Source organism: Scylla paramamosain, chromosome 13 (assembly GCF_035594125.1).
Source record: "Scylla paramamosain isolate STU-SP2022 chromosome 13, ASM3559412v1, whole genome shotgun sequence".
NCBI classification, from domain to species: domain Eukaryota; kingdom Metazoa; phylum Arthropoda; class Malacostraca; order Decapoda; family Portunidae; genus Scylla; species Scylla paramamosain.
In genome coordinates, this window is record NC_087163.1 from 1,454,667 (window position 1) to 1,475,670 (window position 21,004).

Here is a 21,004-nt window from a genome sequence, read left to right on the forward strand (position 1 = left end):
GCCACCATAATTTCTATAGTTGTGTAAATTCTGCTTAAGGCACACAACTCAGTCCCTCCTTCTGGTGGACTTTGTCTTACCTAACACTTGACGAGGTGCTGGTGTGCCTTCAGATGTGGGCTGTCCTGAAGGGTATCAATTTAAATCATTATACTAATCAGTATTCATGAGCCATACTACTGAAAATGACAGGGTAGCCAACCAGGTAAGAATACTAGGTAAGAATTCAGTACTACAAATGGTTTGGGTTTTAAGATAATAGGACACTAATCTAACCTAGCATTATATATATATATATATATATATATATATATATATATATATATATATATATATATATATATATATATATATATATATATATATATATATATATATATATATATATATATATATAATATGCACACACACACACACACACACGTTGAGATAATAAGAATGGAGAGAAGAAACTATGAAAGAGATACGAGTATAATAGATAAGTGTATAAATGAACCCAGACTGTTCTTTAGACATATTAATGGGAAGATGAAGAAGAAGGAAGGTGTATCAAGATTGAAAGTTGAAGGAAAAATCTACGAGCATGCACAGGACATGGCGGAGGTTATGAACAATAGTTTCAGATCGGTATTTACTGTGGAAGGGGAGTTTGATGCTGGAAGGGATAAGTTGGTGAGGAATATACAAAGTACAGTATCAGTCAGTTATGAGGAAATATTTGAGATGATTGAAGAACTTGATGTAAATAAAGCAACTGGTCCAGATGGAGTATCAAACTGGATATTGAAGGAATGTAGAGAACAACTGGCTGATAATATTCACAGTCTAGTGGTGACATCACTATCACAGGGAAGAGCACTGAAAGATTGGAAGAGAGCAAATATTACACCAATATTCAAAGGAGGAAATAAGAAAACCCACTAAATTATAGACCAGTGTCCTTGACTAGTGTTTTAGGAAAAATATGTGAAAGAACAATTAAGGAAAGATGGATGGAACACTTGGAAAAAGATAAAGTTTTGGTAAATTGTCAGTTTGGATTTAGTAGGGGAAGATCATGCTCCATGAACTTATTGTCCTTTTATTCAAGGGTAATTGATATTGTGCAGGAGAGAGATGGATGGGTGGATGGTGTCTATTTAGACTTGAAGAAAGTGTTTGACAAAGTACCACATCAAAGATTGCTATGGAAGATGAAAAATTATGGAAAAATTGGAGGAAGACTGCTGGAGTGGATGGAGGATTATCTGGATGATAGAGAGATGAAAACTGTAATACAAGACCAGAATTCATCTTGGCTGAAAGTAACTAGTGGTGTCCCACAGGGGTCAATGTTGGGACCGATAATGCTTGTAATATATGTGAATGGCATAAATGAAGAAATAAACAGTTATATGAACTTATTTGCAGATGATGCTAAGCTGATGAGAAGGGTAGAAAAATGTAAATGACTATGGTATTGCAAGATGATTTAAATAAGATAAGTAGATGGAGTAAATCTTGGCAAGTGGAATCCAATTTAAGTAAATGTAAAGTAATGAAGTTTGGTAAGAGTAAGAAAAGAATACAATATCATTATAAGATGGATGGTGTGAAGTTACAGAAATCAAAAGAGGAAGTGGATTTGGGAGTAAGTTACTGAAAATTTGACTCTGGACAGACACATTGATAAGATTAGTGGAGTGATGATGAATTTGTTAAAAAGGATAAGAATGGCATTCTCATATTTAGATGAAGGAATGATAAAGTTGTTGAATTCCATGATAAGACCAAGATTGGAATATGTGGCAGTGGTGTGGTCTCCTCATATAAAGAGGAATGTTATAAAATTAGAAAGAGTACAAAGAGCAGTCACTAACATGGTTCCAGAGTTGAGAAAGTTGACCTATGAAGAGATTAAGAATGTTGGAAGTTCCTACCCTTGAAAATAGGAGAGAGAGAGAGAGAGAGAGAGAGAGAGAGAGAGAGAGAGAGAGAGAGAGAGAGAGAGAGAGAGAGAGAGAGGATTTAATAAACATCAGTAGAATGATAAATGGTATGGAAAATGTGGACAAAGAATGTTTTATAACTTTAGACACACAGAGTACAAGGAGACACAGTAAGAAGCTGAAGAAAGTTAACTGTAGAAGAGACATCAAGAAGTATAGTTTTCCTCACAGAAGTGTGAACAAATGGAATGAACTCAGTGAAGATGTTGTCAATGCTTTTAAGACCAAACTGGATAGATATAGAGACAGGATACTAGGAGATTACTCCCCTCCTGTAAACCACAATTAGGTAAATAGAACTAGGTAAAATACACATGTGTGTGTGTTCATACACAGTTCTCTTGTTCACATTTCCACTTAATTAAATGTTTCATCCACTTTACATTCTGTTCCACTCAAACAGGGCTCAACTAGAAATATTTTCATGAGTCTCTCTCTCTCTCTCTCTCTCTCTCTCTCTCTCTCTCTCTCTCTCTCTCTCTCTCTCTCTCTCTCTCTCTCTCTCTCTCTCTCTCTCTCTCTCTCTCTCTCTCTCTGTGTGTGTCTCTCTAAATATACACGACAGGTTGAATTGTTGATAAAGAAAAAAAAAAAGTTCTTGTATTCATTTATTTATACATGGAGATAATGTGCCCCTTCCTCTGACAGTGCCAGAAATATAATAATCAAAAGCAAATTGACAATCTTAAAAATCTACATGTATTTCAAAGTTCTAACCTATACAGAAATATTAACAAGAGTGTCACATTACATTCACAGTGGACCCTCACATACCTACTTTTATCAACTCAAAAATTTGATATTTTGTCATCAATGCATACACAAACATCTTTATGCTTTAATGGACAGATTTTGATACATATGATCACACAATTATCTTTGGACTTTTGAAGAGAGAGAGAGAGAGAGAGAGAGAGAGAGAGAGAGAGAGAGAGAGAGAGAGAGAGAGAGAGAGAGAGAGAGAGAGAGAGAGAGAGAGACTAGTAGCATGAGGCACACAAGAAACTGCTACTATGTAATTCTCAAGTGTCACCATTACATTTCCATGCAACACCCTTGAAGTGAAACAGGATTCCAGGATTCCTTCAACAAAAGTTCTCTCTACCTGACTGTCATGGACATAAAAGAAAAGTGTTTCTTAACAGCAGTTTCCCTGTGACACAAGGAATTACCTGTAGAAGTACAAGGCACAGTTTTATGATTTCAGAGAGAGAGAAATATTTAGATTTCTGCAAGAAAGAAGCTCGCCCTGGCTACTGTTACCCATTAAACACAATCACCATATTCTAGTCTAGTTTTGTAAAGCAGATTTGTAGAAAGACTCGTTCAATTTCATTATCATAATACTTATAGATGAAGAATTGCAGTATTCATTCCAATCAAGCAGGACAAAATTCATTCATATTTTGCACCATAAACTAACCTGTCTGTATTTCAAGGGCACTGCACATGCAAATCATGGACTGGAAGTAAATTGCTAACTTTAAATACTACACAGATAAAATAGTTACGTTAATTGAGAATCAAATCTCAACTGTAATTAACAGAGCATATGAATGAACTTTGTTAAATTATGTTGATTTCATTTAATCAAGCAGATAAACATCCAATTTCTAGAGTTTAGAAGATTTGCATATCTTTTACTGAATTACATTATACTGAAAAATGTTCACATGATATGGAGGCCCAATGAAATAATTGGCCATCTATCTGCACCATACACAAATTATTATAATGACTTATTCTAGACATGCTAACTTAGGTATTACTGTTAGCTTCATTACATGGTAGATATAATAAATAAAGCAAGAGTAAAAAGTTCACTGATGTATGTGATCAGAGACTGATTAGATGGACATGTTTAGGAATGTATGTCAAAGGAAGAGGCAATCATAATTATCTATACTGTGTGAAACAAATATCTTTAAAATTGTAAACATTTGCCATAGAAAGTTGATAGTTTCAGTGCATGTGAGTCATATTAATTTTTCCAATACTCACAATAACTGGATTAGTTTTAAGATTAGATTAATGTTTTCCTGCAATACTTCATTGCAAAAAATAACTGCTGAAGTTCAGATTCTATACTTGCTGATGATTTTCATTTATATATTTCATCTGTTTCCCTTGTTAGTAGCACCCAAAATTGCAAGACTTCTTGACAATGAGAGATTGTGCAGGACAAAACTTTATCTTGTGAATGCTTCCAGAACTTGATCATTATAAAAAATTTTTGATCACCATAACATAAACACTAGATTGATTAAAGCAGCAAAAAAGTGTTAACAGCTTTGGGTGTCACAAGGTGGTTCAGCTTCTCTTGCAAGATGTTACAAAATATATGAATAAAAACAATTTCAATACCTTTTATGAAAACAAGGACGGATCAGAAAATACCTTAGGCAACATGAAAGACAATGTCAGGTGAGTGTAATGTTAACTGGCAAGACTGAAAATGTTACAAGGGTGTTTGGCAGAAAGGGCACAACACATATGTATGTATATTTTTACCTGTACTTTCAATAAAAACTGATCAATAATTTTATCCATTCTGGAAGTCTTCAGAAAATTTAGAATGTAATTCCAATTTAAAACTTTTAGCAGTGGCATTTTCTCTGATTCTTACTATCTATAATCAACAAAACAATACAGCTGGATGACCAATAATTTATCAATAATGCATGAACTATTGTTATTGGTATCCTTATATTAAGAAAAGAGTGACAATTTAATTATATTGCATTGAATGTGCAGTATTTATAGCAAGTTTATAAAGATAGAGAATCTTTTCCTCACATGTGGACTCTAAATTTTAATTAAAGAGAACAATAAAAATGTAGTTTTTACCGACCATCAAACACCTATGTCACTCACTGCTTCCTGCAGTACACATGATGTGACCTTTCCCAGCCATTACTTCCTTGGCCTGATGATGATGATGATGATGACTATTATTGTGTGTGTGTGTGTGTGTGTGTGTGTGTGTGTGTGTGTGTGTGTGTGTGTGTGTGTGTCTGTGTGTACACGTGCGTGCGTGAAGTGAATTGTTTTATAACCCCCCAGCAACAATCTGTACCAGTCGTGTATGCAATACTTCCTGGATCCTCTGAGGCCACCCACATAAGGCACACTTGTCTTTCTCCTTCAGAGCGCTGCACAAAACAAACAAGTGGAATGTGATTTGGCAAGACAGGCTGAGTGTGCAGGACAAATTGATAGTGGGAAATGGTAATTAAAGCATTATACAATTTCCTGATAATTTATATGCAAGCATACCTTCTTACACAGTGAGTACATGCACACAAGTTTCACTGCAAAGTGCAATAACACACACACACACACACACACACACACACACACACACACACACACACACACACACACACACACACAAAGCAGTAAGGCAAGCACATTATTATACCTATATTACTAGTCCTTACTGATAACACTTAAAAATCTGATGTCACCAAAAGAAAATTGGTGAACTTTCTCCCACTCTACTTAGTCATTATGTTTAAAATGATCTAAAGACTAGTTATTAAATGGGACCTCAAAATGCTTGAACTTTGGAAGGTGATGATTTGTGTTAAAGTCTAAAGTTAACACTAACTTCATCCTACTGCCTTCACACCTCTTAATAAAAATGGAATCATTACTCATTACTTTTTAAATTACAAAAAAGGTAGTGAGAAGTTGACTGGCAATCTTTTCCTAGTCAACCAATGAACTAAGAAGTCAATACACATGAGTTTGCAAGAGGAAAATACCCATAACCTTTCCAAAATATAATTCATTTTGAAGCCTGTAAAATATCAAAGCAATGGCAAGTAGCCAAGATGAACAAAAATGGTACACATAGCATTACCATTACATTACCCTTAGTTACATTTCCTGTTTCCTACTCCCAGGCTACACCCAAAGCTCTCGTAACACTGGTCCAGAAGAAATTCCAATGAAGGTGTTGATCCTGTCCAAATAGGTGAGGAGTACAGTAAAAATTTCTTAATAAACAGTGACAGACTTTCCTCTAATTACACTAGTGATGTCCACTGACACACCATAAAGAAATCCTGCAAAGACAACACAACTAGCCTCCCCCCTAACACAATCTCCATGGGAGGGCATCTCCCTGAGCATAACAAAGGATCTCAATATCACTTGTCAAACTGAATGCTTTTCAGTCCTGGACAAAAACCACTTTACCCCATTTCATATTCTTTTAAGCATCAGCTATTATAAACAATATCATTTGGTAGACTCCTGGATCATCTCAATTTGATTTTAGTTAAAAATTAATAAACAGTGATCCTCATGTCTGAGGCTGAACACTCCAAACAGTGGATATAAAAAAAAAACATTCCATACTAAGAACATCATGCTCATGTAATTAATATATGTATACCATGTGTGTGTATGTAATAGAGATAGATTAAACACTCACTTTAGTATTTGCAGGTGTGGATATTTACTGTGCTTCATTATTTGTCATTTAATTTTCATTAAATCTTGTTTTGCAAATATGCAAGTATTTTCCCAAAAAAGTAATAAAAATAAATAGGTATAATTTGAAAAATACCAAAGTTTAGAGTTTACAGTTTACATAAAGAAATATTTGTAACTGTGTTAGTGGCGACAGTGGGGTGAAGGAAGACTATGGAAGCAAAGCAGCAATCCTGTTCCTCTGCCTCTCTGTCAGGTTCTGTGGTCACAATCATTCAGTTTTCAATGGCCAAACTCTTACGATAAATTCGAGGTGAACTTAATAAAGGAATTAGAAATCAAATGTGTCTGATATAGAACCCCAAATATTCATACAATTTAGTTTCACTTTCAAGAAATTATACATTATTGGTACTTGAATGATGGAATAGGGATCAGACTGCAATTTCAACAATTTGCATTCACATTTGCAAATGTGGAAAATAGACATTCGTTCCATCTCTATTGTGTAGTAATGTAGAAATATAATTTATTAACTGGTTTTTGTAAATGTGTGAATAGTTTCTAGATATATAATTTTCATTAACAATAAAGCATCCAATATTAAAATTAATAGTAATCATACACATAATATTAAAATTTCATGTCAACACCCAGTAACTGATTATGACAACAAAATAAGATTGCAAACCCAATACATTCAATTTTTGATAGCTGTCAGCAAAGCATGCAGTACACTACAATATGATATAGAATTATGTTACAGGTACATTATCTTTTGTCCGGAATTCTAAAAATCAGAATACTCCAAAACCTGGAAGTCAGTCATGGCAATAAAAAAGTGTTTTTATACCAGAGACTTTATTGGTCTCCATATTTTTCTCTGTTTCTTAACGTTTGTACCACCGCCATTACCATACCTATTTTCTTATTCACATGTTTATTTGTGTGGTGCTGTGCTGCCCACACCGCCGACTAGAAGCAAGCCACAGTCAGTCCTGCCAGAGTTGCCAAGTCAGCAGTTTACTCACCCAATCAGGCTGTTTCTGGTGAGAGTTGAAAGGGAAAACGATAGTTGCAAGTTGGTGGCTTTTTGCATACAGTCACAGCATATTGGGATGATTAGCCTCAAATTTCATGAGCACCTGGTTATTATAATACTCAAGAGGGATGGTGCTTGGCTGATGTCTGCATGCATCATGATTATCCACTAGCAGTTCTTATTTACTGTCCTTTTAAATTATTTAGTAAATGTGTGTTAATGTTATTATATTCTGTTATTTGATATTCCTTTATTTGTGGTTCATAGGAATAAGTGCTGGTATAGGTGCTGCTATAAAAGGTATGTCTCCAATGTTTGTTAGAGAATAACAACACACATTTTTGTGTGCAGGACAATGTTTGTAAGGATTAAATTACCCATGAGATTTGTGGTAACATCTAAATACAGAGTTAATTATGAAGAAACTGCAAATAATGAATACCTCATATACTTATGGAAAATAGTTAGGCAGCTGTAAATACTGTGTACAGAAGAAGATATATTTCAAAATTTGGAAAATTCTGGAATTCCGCATCAGGTCCCAAAAGTTCCAGATAAAAGATCATATACCTGTACTGTATAAATCTGAATAATACAAAAATAATCCATAGTTATGCCAATACAGTATAATCTATACTGTACAAGAACAATACAAAAGTACATTAAATTCTATGCTGCAGCTGCATCAGTCACACCTACAAACCTGTCTCTGCTCCCCCAGTCCTCCAAAGTGAGCTCACTGGGATAGCAAAGGTTAACTCATTTATAGTGACTTGATGAGCAATTTAATCTTAGCTTTCAAGGTCACTGGGCTAGGAAGAAGTGACTGTGACTATCAACAAAGTTCAAACAGCCATGGACAGATAATTTATAACACTTGTGATACAAATTATTGTAATTGATCTGATCACGTACAGTGTCAGGTACAAAGTAACATAATCCATACTGATTCACAATGAAGGTAGTAAACAAGTATGCTATGGTGTAGTATTAATTTTTTTCAGTTACAAACCAAATTATACTGTATTACACTGCATGCCTTGGCTGTAAGCTAAAAGCCACTTGTAAATCCATGTTCAGTTGAGAGAGAGAGAGAGAGAGAGAGAGAGAGAGAGAGAGAGAGAGAGAGAGAGAGAGAGAGAGAGAGAGAGAGAGAGAGAGAGAGAGAGAGAGAGAGAGAGAGAGAGAGAGAGAGAGAGAGAGAGAGAGAGAGAGAATATGTTAGCATGGAACATTTACAGATCACCTTTTCTTCATCAGCTAGTATTACTTTCATTATTTTCTTACAAACATGAACAAAACAAGTAATCACACCTGTCCAATGCTACAGAGAAACTGGAACATGGAATATTACAACACATAATTGGTAATGTCACTTGCAAGAAATTAGCATACCAAATAAATTAATGAGACCAAATGCAAAGAAACTTCAAGAATGAAGCCACAGCTCTCAAAATCTTTGTAAGAATAAATCCCTGTATGTGGATACGTTTTACAATAACCGACGCATGTTGTATTTATCTTTAACACTAATGAAAATGTGTCAAAACAGTTTAACATGAGCACTTGTCTGTCTCAACAAAACCCTCATAATATCTAACATTTACAATTATCGAATTGAAGTCTCAAGATTTCTGCTTCAAGATTCTATAATCGTGCACCGAGGGAAGAGTACCCTTACTGTATGGCAACTAGCATGAATAAATCTCTGCCTTTAGGGACGGACAGGTTTTCATCACATGGGGAAATGGGAAATTAAAGACTAAAATTTTATGAGGTCTTTGGTACCCAATCACACATTTCTGATATATATATAATATATATATATATATATATATATATATATATATATATATATATATATATATATATATATATATATATATATATATATTGTGCTCAATAGGGATAAAAGGCCATTAACATTAATGGCTTGCTCAGTAACATTAACCTAACATGATGATTAACCTTACTGTCCAAAATTCTCTTGCCCAATAACATTAATGGGCTATTATTATCCCTATTGTGCATGATATATATATATATATATATATATATATATATATATATATATATATATATATATATATATATATATATATATATATATATATATATATATAGTCATTCATAGTGCAGAATAAAAGGCATGTAGACCAAAATAGAAAGAAACGCATGCACGCACACCTCTGCTTCATGAGCCTCAGGTACACAATAATCTACTTCATGTGACTATCAAAACAAATTTCCTTCTTATCATAAGACCAACATGAACCAAGCTGATGCTCAGTTCTTAAGTAAAAAGTTCCTACTTGCCTTGAAAATTTGTCTATAAGTGCAACATCTAACAACAGTGGAATGTATATCAGTGTATCTTGATGTAATGCAACATCTCACAATAGTGGAATGCATAGCAGTGTTCCTTCCATTCCCCTAAGGAACAAAACTAAGCTAAATCCTTGCAACATATGCAGGTGTTTCATATATATATATATATATATATATATATATATATATATATATATATATATATATATATATATATATATATATATTATAAAAATACACAAATATCAGTATATACACAACAAAATTCAAATATGAAAATATTTTTCTTTATCAAATCTAATTATTGTACACCAAATTTTAATATTGCCTTTACATCTATATATAGATATATGTATGTGATAAAACTAATAAATTCTTAGAAAACATGGTTACCAGATCACCTAACATAACAAAGATAAGGCTTATGAGTTTCATTTTAGGTCAAAATTGGTGATTAAATGCAGCAAAAGCAAGAAAGTATACCTAATTTAATTTTGAGTTGCATTCCATATGCCAAGCTGAAAAAAGAAAGCATTGAGTGCTGAATCAATTGTGCAGAAGAATTTCAGATATCTTATAATCCCCTGAATAAAATACATTTCATATGAAGACTCTTTGTACCAAAACTCAGGAGGCCAAGGCATCCATGAGCCCAGGTAAGCTCCAAGCCCTATGGTGGCAGAAAACATCCTGACATTCAAAGTATATTTTTCAAAAGCAAAACAATACATGATAACACTCAGCACTTATCACAGGTGACCGCATGTAATATTCATATAATCCTTTTCTCAAGATGAACAATTACACTGAAAATTACCACAAAGAATCTTTTCTACGCATTTTATGTGAGGACGAACACTGCACCATTATTTTTCCTCTGTCATGGATGATGCTAAACTCAGCAGTGAGTAATTGCAGTACCTCATTCATGGACAGCCACGTCCAATTTTTTCGTAAAAGAACATTTCCTTTGGATGTGAAGTACATTTATGTATGAGAATCCAAGATGACAATATCCTCACTCTAATAAACATATTAAATATAGTACATATATCTGAATAATGATTTACTTAAAAAATCAGAGTTAAACAAACCATAACTGTTTTACATTTGGAATTTTAAAAGTTAACTACTTCTGTGTAGGATGATCAGTTAACATGTATAAGTTTTGAACACAGTTATAAATAAGAACTACCTACACCATCCATTTTAATTCTACAGTAATGATTAATAAACCAAAGAATAATCTATTGGTCATGCACTTGAAATGCACACCAAAATCCACTTAACTGGGTACAGAGACACCATGCCTCCTAAGAGGTGAGGAATGTAATGGTTGAAGACAAGAGTCAACTTTTCTGGCAGAAGGAAGAGCAAGCTTAGTGCCCTAGCAGCATCCTTCTATCAACACAGCTGCAAAAGCAACAGAATGGGTAATATCCAATATGTACAATGTGGTGAACAAAAATATGACATGTTTAAAAATTATCCAACCTAAGGCCAAAGAGAAACAAATGTTCTATTTCTTTTGTAAGGAATATTTCTCATCCCTTAAATTTTCCTATCATTCTTCTCAGTACCGTCTCTAACAGACCTCTATCCTCCATGTAATATGGAAACCAGAAATGCCAAGCATAAACTACATGATGTCTGACCAGTGCCAAGTACAGCTTTAGTATTACTTAGGAATTCCTACTTTTAATGTTCCTAAAGATAACACTAATATGCTGTTTGTTTTATTTCTGGGCTATGCATTGTTTTCTTTTAAGGAGATAAAATATAGCTATAACTCCAGAATCTTTTTTTTTTATAACCTTACCAGAGATTCATTCTTCACTGTGTGCCTATTATGTGAATTTTTCCTACTTAAGCTGAACACTGGATTTAATACTGAATTTCATTTGCCATCTATCTGTTCATTTGTTTATCTCATCTAAGTCTGTCTGCAGAGCAGTTGCATCAGACATGGCTTGACATGATTCCCTCACCACATGTTCACACCTCACTTCACCTCTCCCACTCTGCCTTAACCCCCTAACCACATCCCTAAGCCTCATCTCATTTTCATCTGTCTCCACTCCATCTATCCTCCCAACTTGACCTGGTTCCCTCACCACACACACACACACACACACACACATATATCTCACTTCAACTCTTCCATCCTGACACATTCCAGGACCATGTCTTGCCTTGCCTTTTCTTTCTGTCCACTGCCAATCATTAACAGGGAGGTATCTTCGTAATCCTTTAAAATCTGCTCTCCTGAAGTCAACTATTTTGTTTCTGTTTCTGTTTCTGGAGACTTCATCCCATTTTAAAGTAAACTTGATTTCACAATGATTACTATTAACTAATATAATCCTCCAGCTCTTTACCAACAATGGCTACCTGCAGCAAGAAACAGACAAAGTAATACACCAGTGCATGGACAACTACATGTGTTACAACTCGGCCAAGCAAGAAACACCATGCATCACTACCTTCTACAAAAACATGATGTCATCAGTGTACAACAACAACACAACATCTCACCTGTCAACAGAGACACCAAGCTACTCATCAACTATGACCCAAAAAATCACCAGCTTTACTATGAAGAATAGCTGTCTCCCCCTGACTAAACCTCTTCAAGAAGTGAACATTGTGTACTAACACACATGCACTGTTGGTGACTGTAGTCACCTAAATTCCAGGTATATCAGCTTCACAATTACAATCCTGTTAAGAACCACAGCACACCTCCAGGGTGGTGCCATATGATGACACTACATAAATGAGCATGGGCTCATCCTTAAGTAACTCTATATGGAGTAGAATACAACCATCCTTGTGAAAGAGAATGATGGCAAGAGACTTAAGATGACTGAAGCAGTGCAAAAACCAGCCATCAACAACACAGCCTTCTCAGCAACAGCCACCTAGTGGCATAGCTAGGTGCTCATTGGCCACATCTGCAGGTAACCCAGCTGTGGGCTGATTGGTTATTTGCTCCAAGGACATTCTCCCATACTATACTTACATGTGTTCACGCACTGGATTTCAACAGGCCAAAAAACATCTACAGAAAATTAACTTTGGTTTACTCCTCCACTAACTAAACCCTGATGAGTGCACCCTTATGTGAAAAATATAAAGTATACTGTATAAAAAGAATAATGCATGTCTCACTGTTGATTCTGAAAGTACATGTATTCAGAAAGGTCTACTACTAACATATATATATACACACACACACTCAAACTACATATGAGGCGCGCGGCGCAACAACGACGTAACCGCGAAATTTGAGATTTCGTGTTTTTGCCTGCTCCGTGTGGTAGAAGGGTGTAAAAGTCTCGTGGTGATGTCGGCCAAGTCATATTCGACCATCTAAGCACCTGTACTAAGGCTCAAAGTCGAGCGTAGTGCGGAGAAAATTTCTCTGGACTAACATCTCGAAAGCGGTACAACAACGACGCAACCTGCTCCTCCCAGCCTCACGTGCGTATGGCCAATCAGCAGCGCGGTTGCAGCCGCCCGGCGCGGGCGAGCCAATCACAGCACCGCTGCCATGTTTACCAGCGCCGTTGCCATGGTGACAACACACTCACCATGTGCTCATCCACTCTGCCCTTTAACACGCCCGAGCACAGACGCACGCTCGGAAAAAAATTCATAAAAAATTTATTTATGTACCAATCTTCATGAAACTTTCACCTAATACTATGTGTAATAGGCTCTAACACATTATTAACAAATGAAAACAATATCGGGAAAAAAAATTATTACCTACGGTATACGCGTTAATTAACGCGTAAGTCATCCACCCAAAATCGTCACCTATCACTTCGAAACCTACATCCCCAAACAGAACTACCCAAGACCTTTCAAATGATGCATAATACTTACTTATTTAAGGGTATCCTATTGTGCGCAATCAGTGTTTAACTTTGAGCGCGTTTTTCTCGAAACTTCCATTTCTCGGTTACGTCGTTGTTGCACCGCGCGCCTCATATATATATTATCTACAGCTATATCTACCTGTATTCTTGGTGTACTGTCCTAAATGTCTCAATATTTTTTTATTAATTCAAATAACTCACATTCCCATGTCATTTAGAACAAGAGATTTTTACTGTATTTATGATACCTTTATTTGCATTCTTTCTCTCTCATCTTTCTCTTTTCTATGCCAAAAATAACTTTGAATTCCTTTATTAGATGTTTCTTCCTGAGCCCTCATTTTTGCCCTCTGCTATTCCTTTCCATATGTAAATGTGAAAGGCATGATATGAAAAATAAATAGCTCATCTTACATGAGGCTTAGAGAAATGGTGCAGAGCAGTGCAGAGAGTGACCTAGCGTTCCTCATGGGGCTTGAGTGGTGTCAACACAATTCGTGGGTCCTCCTCCAGGATACGTTCAGTGTCCTCTCTGAAATCACAGTACAGTAAAATCTCAAAGATTCAGAATTAAACAAAGATTTGGAGTAACCAGATATCAACTGATCCTTAGTGTATTAAATGATCTTTCTCACCCTTTCAAACACTTATGCTCTGACTCAATTACACATCCCTATTCCAGGCTGCTGCATTCCTGTGGTATTCCTATGGTCCTTACAATAAAGCAAGTTGAAGCACAGTAAAAGGGAAAGTAAGAGAGATGATAATTTTGCTGACGTCAAGATAGGGTGCAGGAATGGTAGGTAGCTTCAGTAGGCAATGCAAGTCAGGATTATGAAGTATCTAACATTTTTGGATATAAACATAGTAAGGTCTCTTAGTTGCTATGCAAGTAAAATCTAATAATATCTTAGTATTTATGAAAACTTGATAAGGCATTAAAGTTCTTTACAATGGTAGCTACTGCTACCAGAATCCAGTAACTCACCCAAGGTCTGTCTTTTCTTCCATAAGTCTTTGCTCCTCAGAGACATCAGTGTATGGTGGAGGAGGGGTGCTGCCCACACCTGGCTGGGTTGGGGGGCAGTACTGAGCAGATACTGGTTCTCCTGCTGTCACCATCTAAAAAAAAAAAAAAAAAAAAAAAAAAAAAAAAAAAAATCTAAATGCATATCTGATATAAAGTGGGCCTGCTACTGATACATTAATTGTTTCTGCTATTCCATTTTTTTGCAGTGACTACAAATGCTGAATGTTCAGCATTTACATAGGCCACAATGAAGGATAAGGTTATTAAGTACATGTGTAAGAGGTGCTGTCATAATTAGAGTTCCTGAATAAGCAATGAGTGTTACATAGGGAGAAGTGGAGGCTCCTCTGCTGTGGTCATCCCTTTTTGGGACATTCATAGAGAGCGCGGCATCAGCAAGATAAAGCGAACACATAGAAATAATTTCAGTACACGTATTTAAAAGATCAGTGAACCCAAAACTACAGTGAGGAAGTTAAACTTACCTGTCCATTAACCATCATTTGGTTTTCATGAAGACGCTTTCTGATGCGAGCAATCTTGCCAGGGCAGCACGGAATATAGTATCCCACATTCCTGCAAGAAGAAAGAAGTCTTAAAAGGCTGAAGGGTTTAAGGAGCTCCATCACTGCTCCTTTTTCTAACACTGTACCTCAGCATTCTGACACAACAGTACACTAATAACTCTTGCACTGTTGCGGTCACACTGAAATCTTTGAGTTTTATATCTAGGGGAGGTTTAGCTGGTTGTCCCCCTCCCCAATGATGGTGCTGACAAATTTTCTGAGTGACAGCTTTGCAAAAACCTCATGCTGCCCTCCAGAGCCCCTTAATGCAGTCATCACTGAAGATAAGAAGCCACTTGATGATAACCTCACGAGCTGATTGTTAATGCAATATGCACAACCAGTGCAGGCCATAGAGGGAAAAAACTTTTACAGACAGAATCTTCCCCAGTCCTCTGCATAACATCTGGATCACAAATGCACAGCTTCCACATTCATCCTTCTTTTACCTAATCATAAAAAGGCTCTTTCCAATCTTTATCCCTTTTTTCCAAAAATCCTTCCCCATTTTATCAAACTTCAACAGCCATACACTAACCTCATGTAGAAGATTACAGCAAGAATGGCTGCCACCTCCATCAGCACCCCTAAGCACAAGATAATAACATAGGCAGTGCTGTTGACTTCCTTGAGGGATCCTTCCTCCAGGGACTGGTATGAGGTGGCTCCCACAATGATCATCACCTGTGCAAGATCATCTCAATTACTCAGTGATACATGGAAAAAAAGGAAAAATCATTAAGACAAATTAAATTTGGAACCAAAGTAAAAATGTGCAACATTAAGACTACTCTTGCCACAACCTTTCCTGTCTTTCTTCATGTACTGTATTTCCTACCATACAAGATAAGGCAGAAAAAAAAGTTCACATTATTTATCAAATTATGATTACAAATCAAAATAATGCTAAAATATAAAATAAACATAGTATCTCTTAGATTACTGTCTTGATACTATAGATGCTATATGGCTCTGTCCAGCTACACACACACAGTGAGAATGACAGGTGATTTGCCCTCATCTTGATGCATGGTTAGGTGTGAATATAAGCCAATTTTGTCCACCCCTAAGACATGGAATCACATTTTTGGAACTTTCAGACACAGTGGAATGTTTCTTTAGAGATGTGGGGAGAGCAATAAGGATAGATGGGGAAGATAAGATGGAGCTGCAGGAGTATGAGCTGTATTCAGTGCCATGCTAATGCAATGAACACACAGGCCACCACACTTGTGGAGTGGGAGGTGATGTATTATTATTATTCCATTTTTACTCCATGCTGAGTTAAAGCATTAATGACTTAGACAATAACACCATTATAAAGGATGTAATAGTAACAATATTATTTGATCATCTGATAGTAATAATGATAATTTGATTATTATCACAGAATACAGTATTTAAGAACTTTTAAAATTAAATCATGCATAATATCAATTTTGATACCGACATGTACTACACTTCTATCCCAAACTCCCCATATATTATCTCCACCAACCTGGTAAGAGAACACAGTATAAGCAAAGTAGAGATGGTAATCAGTGGGGAGAGAGAGAGAGAGAGAGAGAGAGAGAGAGAGAGAGAGAGAGAGAGAGAGAGAGAGAGAGAGAGAGAGAGAGAGAGAGAGAGAGAGAGAGAGAGAGAGAGAGAGAGAGAGAGAGAGAGAATACTGACCAGTCCCATGACAGCAAACATGATGGAGATGATGAGGACCAATGTGCGGGACCACATGCTGCCAGAGGAGGTTGGGCCCAGAATGGTTGGCACCCAGTTCTTGGTGTGGTCATGATGGGCGGGGGTTGTGGTAGGCCGGTACACTTGGTCTCTCATGGTGGTGGTGCTCTCCGCTCTCTGCAACAAGACAAGGACTGTTGGTGGCAGGTTGGCTTTTTCCTTCTGTACTTAAATCAAGACAGAAACACATGAACTTACAATCCATAACTTACCTCATCTTGACAATACCAAATGACCATTGCTTATTGAGTCTTGCTATTCTCCAAGACAAGCAGTCATCCCACATACTGTATGATGGCTTGACTTCTTATGTTCATTTTAATGATCTACATCTTCATTTCAATAATAATAATAATAATAATAATAATAATAATAATAATAATAATAATAATAAAAGGTTTACTGAAGTGGCTGATTGTGAACACTTCAAGCTACAAGTTGATACCCGATTTCTTATTTAATTAATACCACCACATTATAGCCTTCTTGTTTTCAATATTATACATTACTGTAAGTATTATTATATGCAGTTTTTGTGTTGGTCAACATGAATCATCTCAGACTCTGTTAGCCATGCCACATTTATTATGATGCCACCAGTGATTTCTGAAACTTTACAGCTTTTAGAATGGTTGTACTGAAGGTGATATAATATCAAGAGGATATTATACCAGCAACTGTCACACCGAGGAAGGCAGTGTGTGTTTGTAAATGCATTTGACAACTTCAAATAAGTGCCAGACCAGAATAGATCAGTCACACTGACTGAATTTTTTGAATGGAGACAATGCTGTGGGCCAATTGGATAGAAACTTAACCAATCACAGTGCTCTGCTTTGTCTGAGAAGGAAGAATTGGGTTGAATTTGAATAAGTCTGAGGAAGATGCTTGTGTATCCTGGTTGTTCTTTCAATTACTGTGCGAGTATTGCCCAATCTTATTCCCTGACATTTTTACGTGAATACATTGTTCTGCTGCATGTGTGAGGTGCATCCAATGCCATGGAAATTGAAACTTGCAGGAAGGAACCCCGGTAAATTTTTTTTATGAACTGATCATGGATTGGTCATCTGGGGTGCAGCTCTTCTATTTGTTTAAGTTAGGATTGGTTAGATTTAGCTTGTTAATAACTAAGAGTGTTGTGACGAGAGACAGTGGAACTGACTGTAGAGATGGATGAAAGGGAAAGATTCTGATTAATGGTACACATAGCATTATTGTGTGTGTGGCATCTGTGAGGACGAAAAAATTTCTTTCTAGTTGAATAAAGCATATTCTGTATTAACCTGATACTTGTTTTCATGGTGAATCATCAGTTTCAGAGCAGAGGCTGTAAATAAATAAATAAATAAATAGATAGATAAATAAAAAAAAAAAAAACAATAAATAAATAAAAAATATATATAAATAAATAAATAAATAAATAAATAAATAAAAATGTGATGGAAAGGATAGAAAGGTAAGCAGATTCACTCAAAACACAAAACTATCCAGAAAAAATGTTTATGGTAATTGATCAAACAGCTTTTTTTAAAGTACGGTACTGTTAGGGCACACTGTTCAAACAAATTATGACAGTTTATATAATTCTGAGTTTTTAAAATACTACAGATACAAAATCAAATAACAAGTAATTCTAGTCTTTATAATATTTTTAATATTCTTTTACTTGTTCAACAGTCTCATCATGGTTTTTCTTATCAGGTAGAGCTTCTCATTCTGAGTAATTTGAACCCCATATATACCCGCCACAAATTATCTAAAATTGCTGACAACATTTTTTTAAAGATTTATTTATTTATTCATTTTTTTTTGTGAAGCAAGCTTGCTTGCTCCTGTGACAACACTTGTAAGTGACACACCCACACATGTGATGAATAGGTGAACACTGATCTTCTCCAGTGGAGGTGTGTGTGTGTGTGTGTGTGTGTGTGTGTGTGTGTGTGTGTGTGTGTGTGTGTGTGTGTGTGTGTGTGTGTGTGTGTCACATTTGTTGTGGAAGTGTGAAATTAGTCACAGTTATTGATTCTTTTGTTTGAGAATGCAGCTGCCGGCCAATTAAAAAATACAGAATTAATTTACCCAATATAAGCATTTTATTTTATCCTGATAAAGGAGAGGCAGCTCAATTTGAAATATTGAATTAGTCTAAGGAAGACGTCTGTCTGTGGAGGGTGTTACATTGATTACCAGTGTATTGCCAGATTTTATGAAGATGAATAAGGTAACAACTTCCTACGGATTTCTTATCCTTGCCAGTTAGATTAGGTTAGTTTGGTTTAGTTAGGTTAATTTCATTAGGTTAGGTTAAAAGGTTGTGTGTGACAGGTGGGAAAGCCATGGGAAAGCGGCAGCCAATCCTCTTTGGGGGGAAACACTGCGAGTGAGTGTTATTGCTGTTACTTATTTGTGAGGATGAAACTATTTTTTAGTAGATTTAGGTCTGTTTTGAATCAATTTGCCTTTTATTTTTATTGCAAAACATTAGTTTGAGCAGATGGGGGGATAAAGAAAAAAAAAAATAATGATTTGCATGAAAAAAACAACACAGATTAATTAAAAACTGGCCAAAAACTACCAGAAATGATAATTTCGTCCAGAATAGAGAGAATGGTGAAAGAGTAAAAGATTACCATACTTTTCAAGTAAAGTATCATATTTATACTCATGCTGATTAGGTACTTGCTTCAATAACCATTCACTCAAATGGTGGTCCGCTTGGAAAGTATATGCCTGAATGGTTGACACCAGAATAGTACCATGTAATATTGTCTTATAAGGCACAAGTACAATCAACCTCTGCTAATAAAAGATCAAAATGAATAACTACATGAAAAAACAAACAAACAAACAAAACTAGTGATTTATAAGATAAAAAGTTGCATCACCTGGTGAATGGCATTAAAAACTTATCTGGAAAGCAAAATTCTATCAGCTACTTTGAACACCTATTGTTTCTGGAAATCTACTTTTCTTTTCTATCTCCTGATAACAAATAGTGCCTTCTTGGATAAAGGAAGGCGTTGGTATAAGGCTAGTGCTGAGTGGCGGGCGTGCAGCACAAGGCCACCGCCACCAGCACCACACGGGTTGCTGGCTGGGATCGCCCACGCCTCCCTCTACACCGCACACTGGCGCCAAAACCAATATCTCACTTCACCTAGCATAGTAAATTCCACGTAGCATGCCTTTAGGACTCACATGGTGGCGAGAGGGCGTGGGGAAGAGGCGTGGGGCGCGGGGCAGCGGGGCGGGGCTGCAGCGCTGCGACAAAGGCGGTGACTCACTCTGTTTACACGCCGCCGCGCCGCCTGACGGTCGCCAAGGAAACTATCTTATCGCCATCATCCCTGCTGATGCCACTCTCTTAATTATACTCGCAATCAAATTACCACTTTTTTGCATCTCAAAAATATGGAAATCTTTCATGGAATTATATTTAGGTGCAAACACGTCAATGAACAATTTGCATACTTTATCCCTACTCTCCCTGCTCTTGTCATCCTCTTAGCTAAACCCACAGCTAAATTACTACTTTTTATCATCTTGATAATATAGAAAACCTACATGTAAGTATAATTAAGTACAAACACGTTAATGAGCACTTCGTACATTTTTTTTTTTTTTTTATGTAGGAAGGAGACTGGCCAAGGGCAACAAAAATCCAATAAAAAAATATGCCCACTGAAATGCCAGTCCCATAAAAGGGTCAAAACAGTGGTCAAAAACTGATGAATAAGTGTCTTGAAACCTCCCTCTTGAAGGAATTCAAGTCATAGGAAGGTGGAAATACTCGTACAGAAGCAGGCAGGGAGTTCCAGAGTTTACCAGAGAAAGGGATGAATGATTGAGAATACTGGTTAACTCTTGCGTTAGAGAGGTGGACAGAATAGGGGTGAGAGAAAGAAGAAAGTCTTGTGCAGCGAGGCCACGGAAGGAGGGGAGGCATGCAGTTAGCAAGATCAGAAGAGCAGTTAGCATGAAAATAGCGG

General features: G+C 36.2%; 1 protein-coding gene across 1 annotated transcript; it reads right to left on the reverse strand.

Annotated features, from left to right (window-relative positions):
• Positions 1-2,582: 2,582 nt before the first annotated feature.
• LOC135106295 (uncharacterized) lies at positions 2,583-20,331 on the reverse strand. Its single transcript, XM_064015161.1, has 7 exons — positions 20,214-20,331; positions 16,953-17,129; positions 15,817-15,962; positions 15,198-15,288; positions 14,671-14,804; positions 14,097-14,214; positions 2,583-11,211 (listed from the first exon to the last, which is right to left on the reverse strand). The coding sequence occupies exons 2-6, from the start codon at positions 17,106-17,108 to the stop codon at positions 14,139-14,141; spliced, it is 603 nt and encodes a 200-aa protein (XP_063871231.1). The 5' UTR covers positions 17,109-17,129; positions 20,214-20,331; the 3' UTR covers positions 2,583-11,211; positions 14,097-14,138.
• Positions 20,332-21,004: the final 673 nt, after the last annotated feature.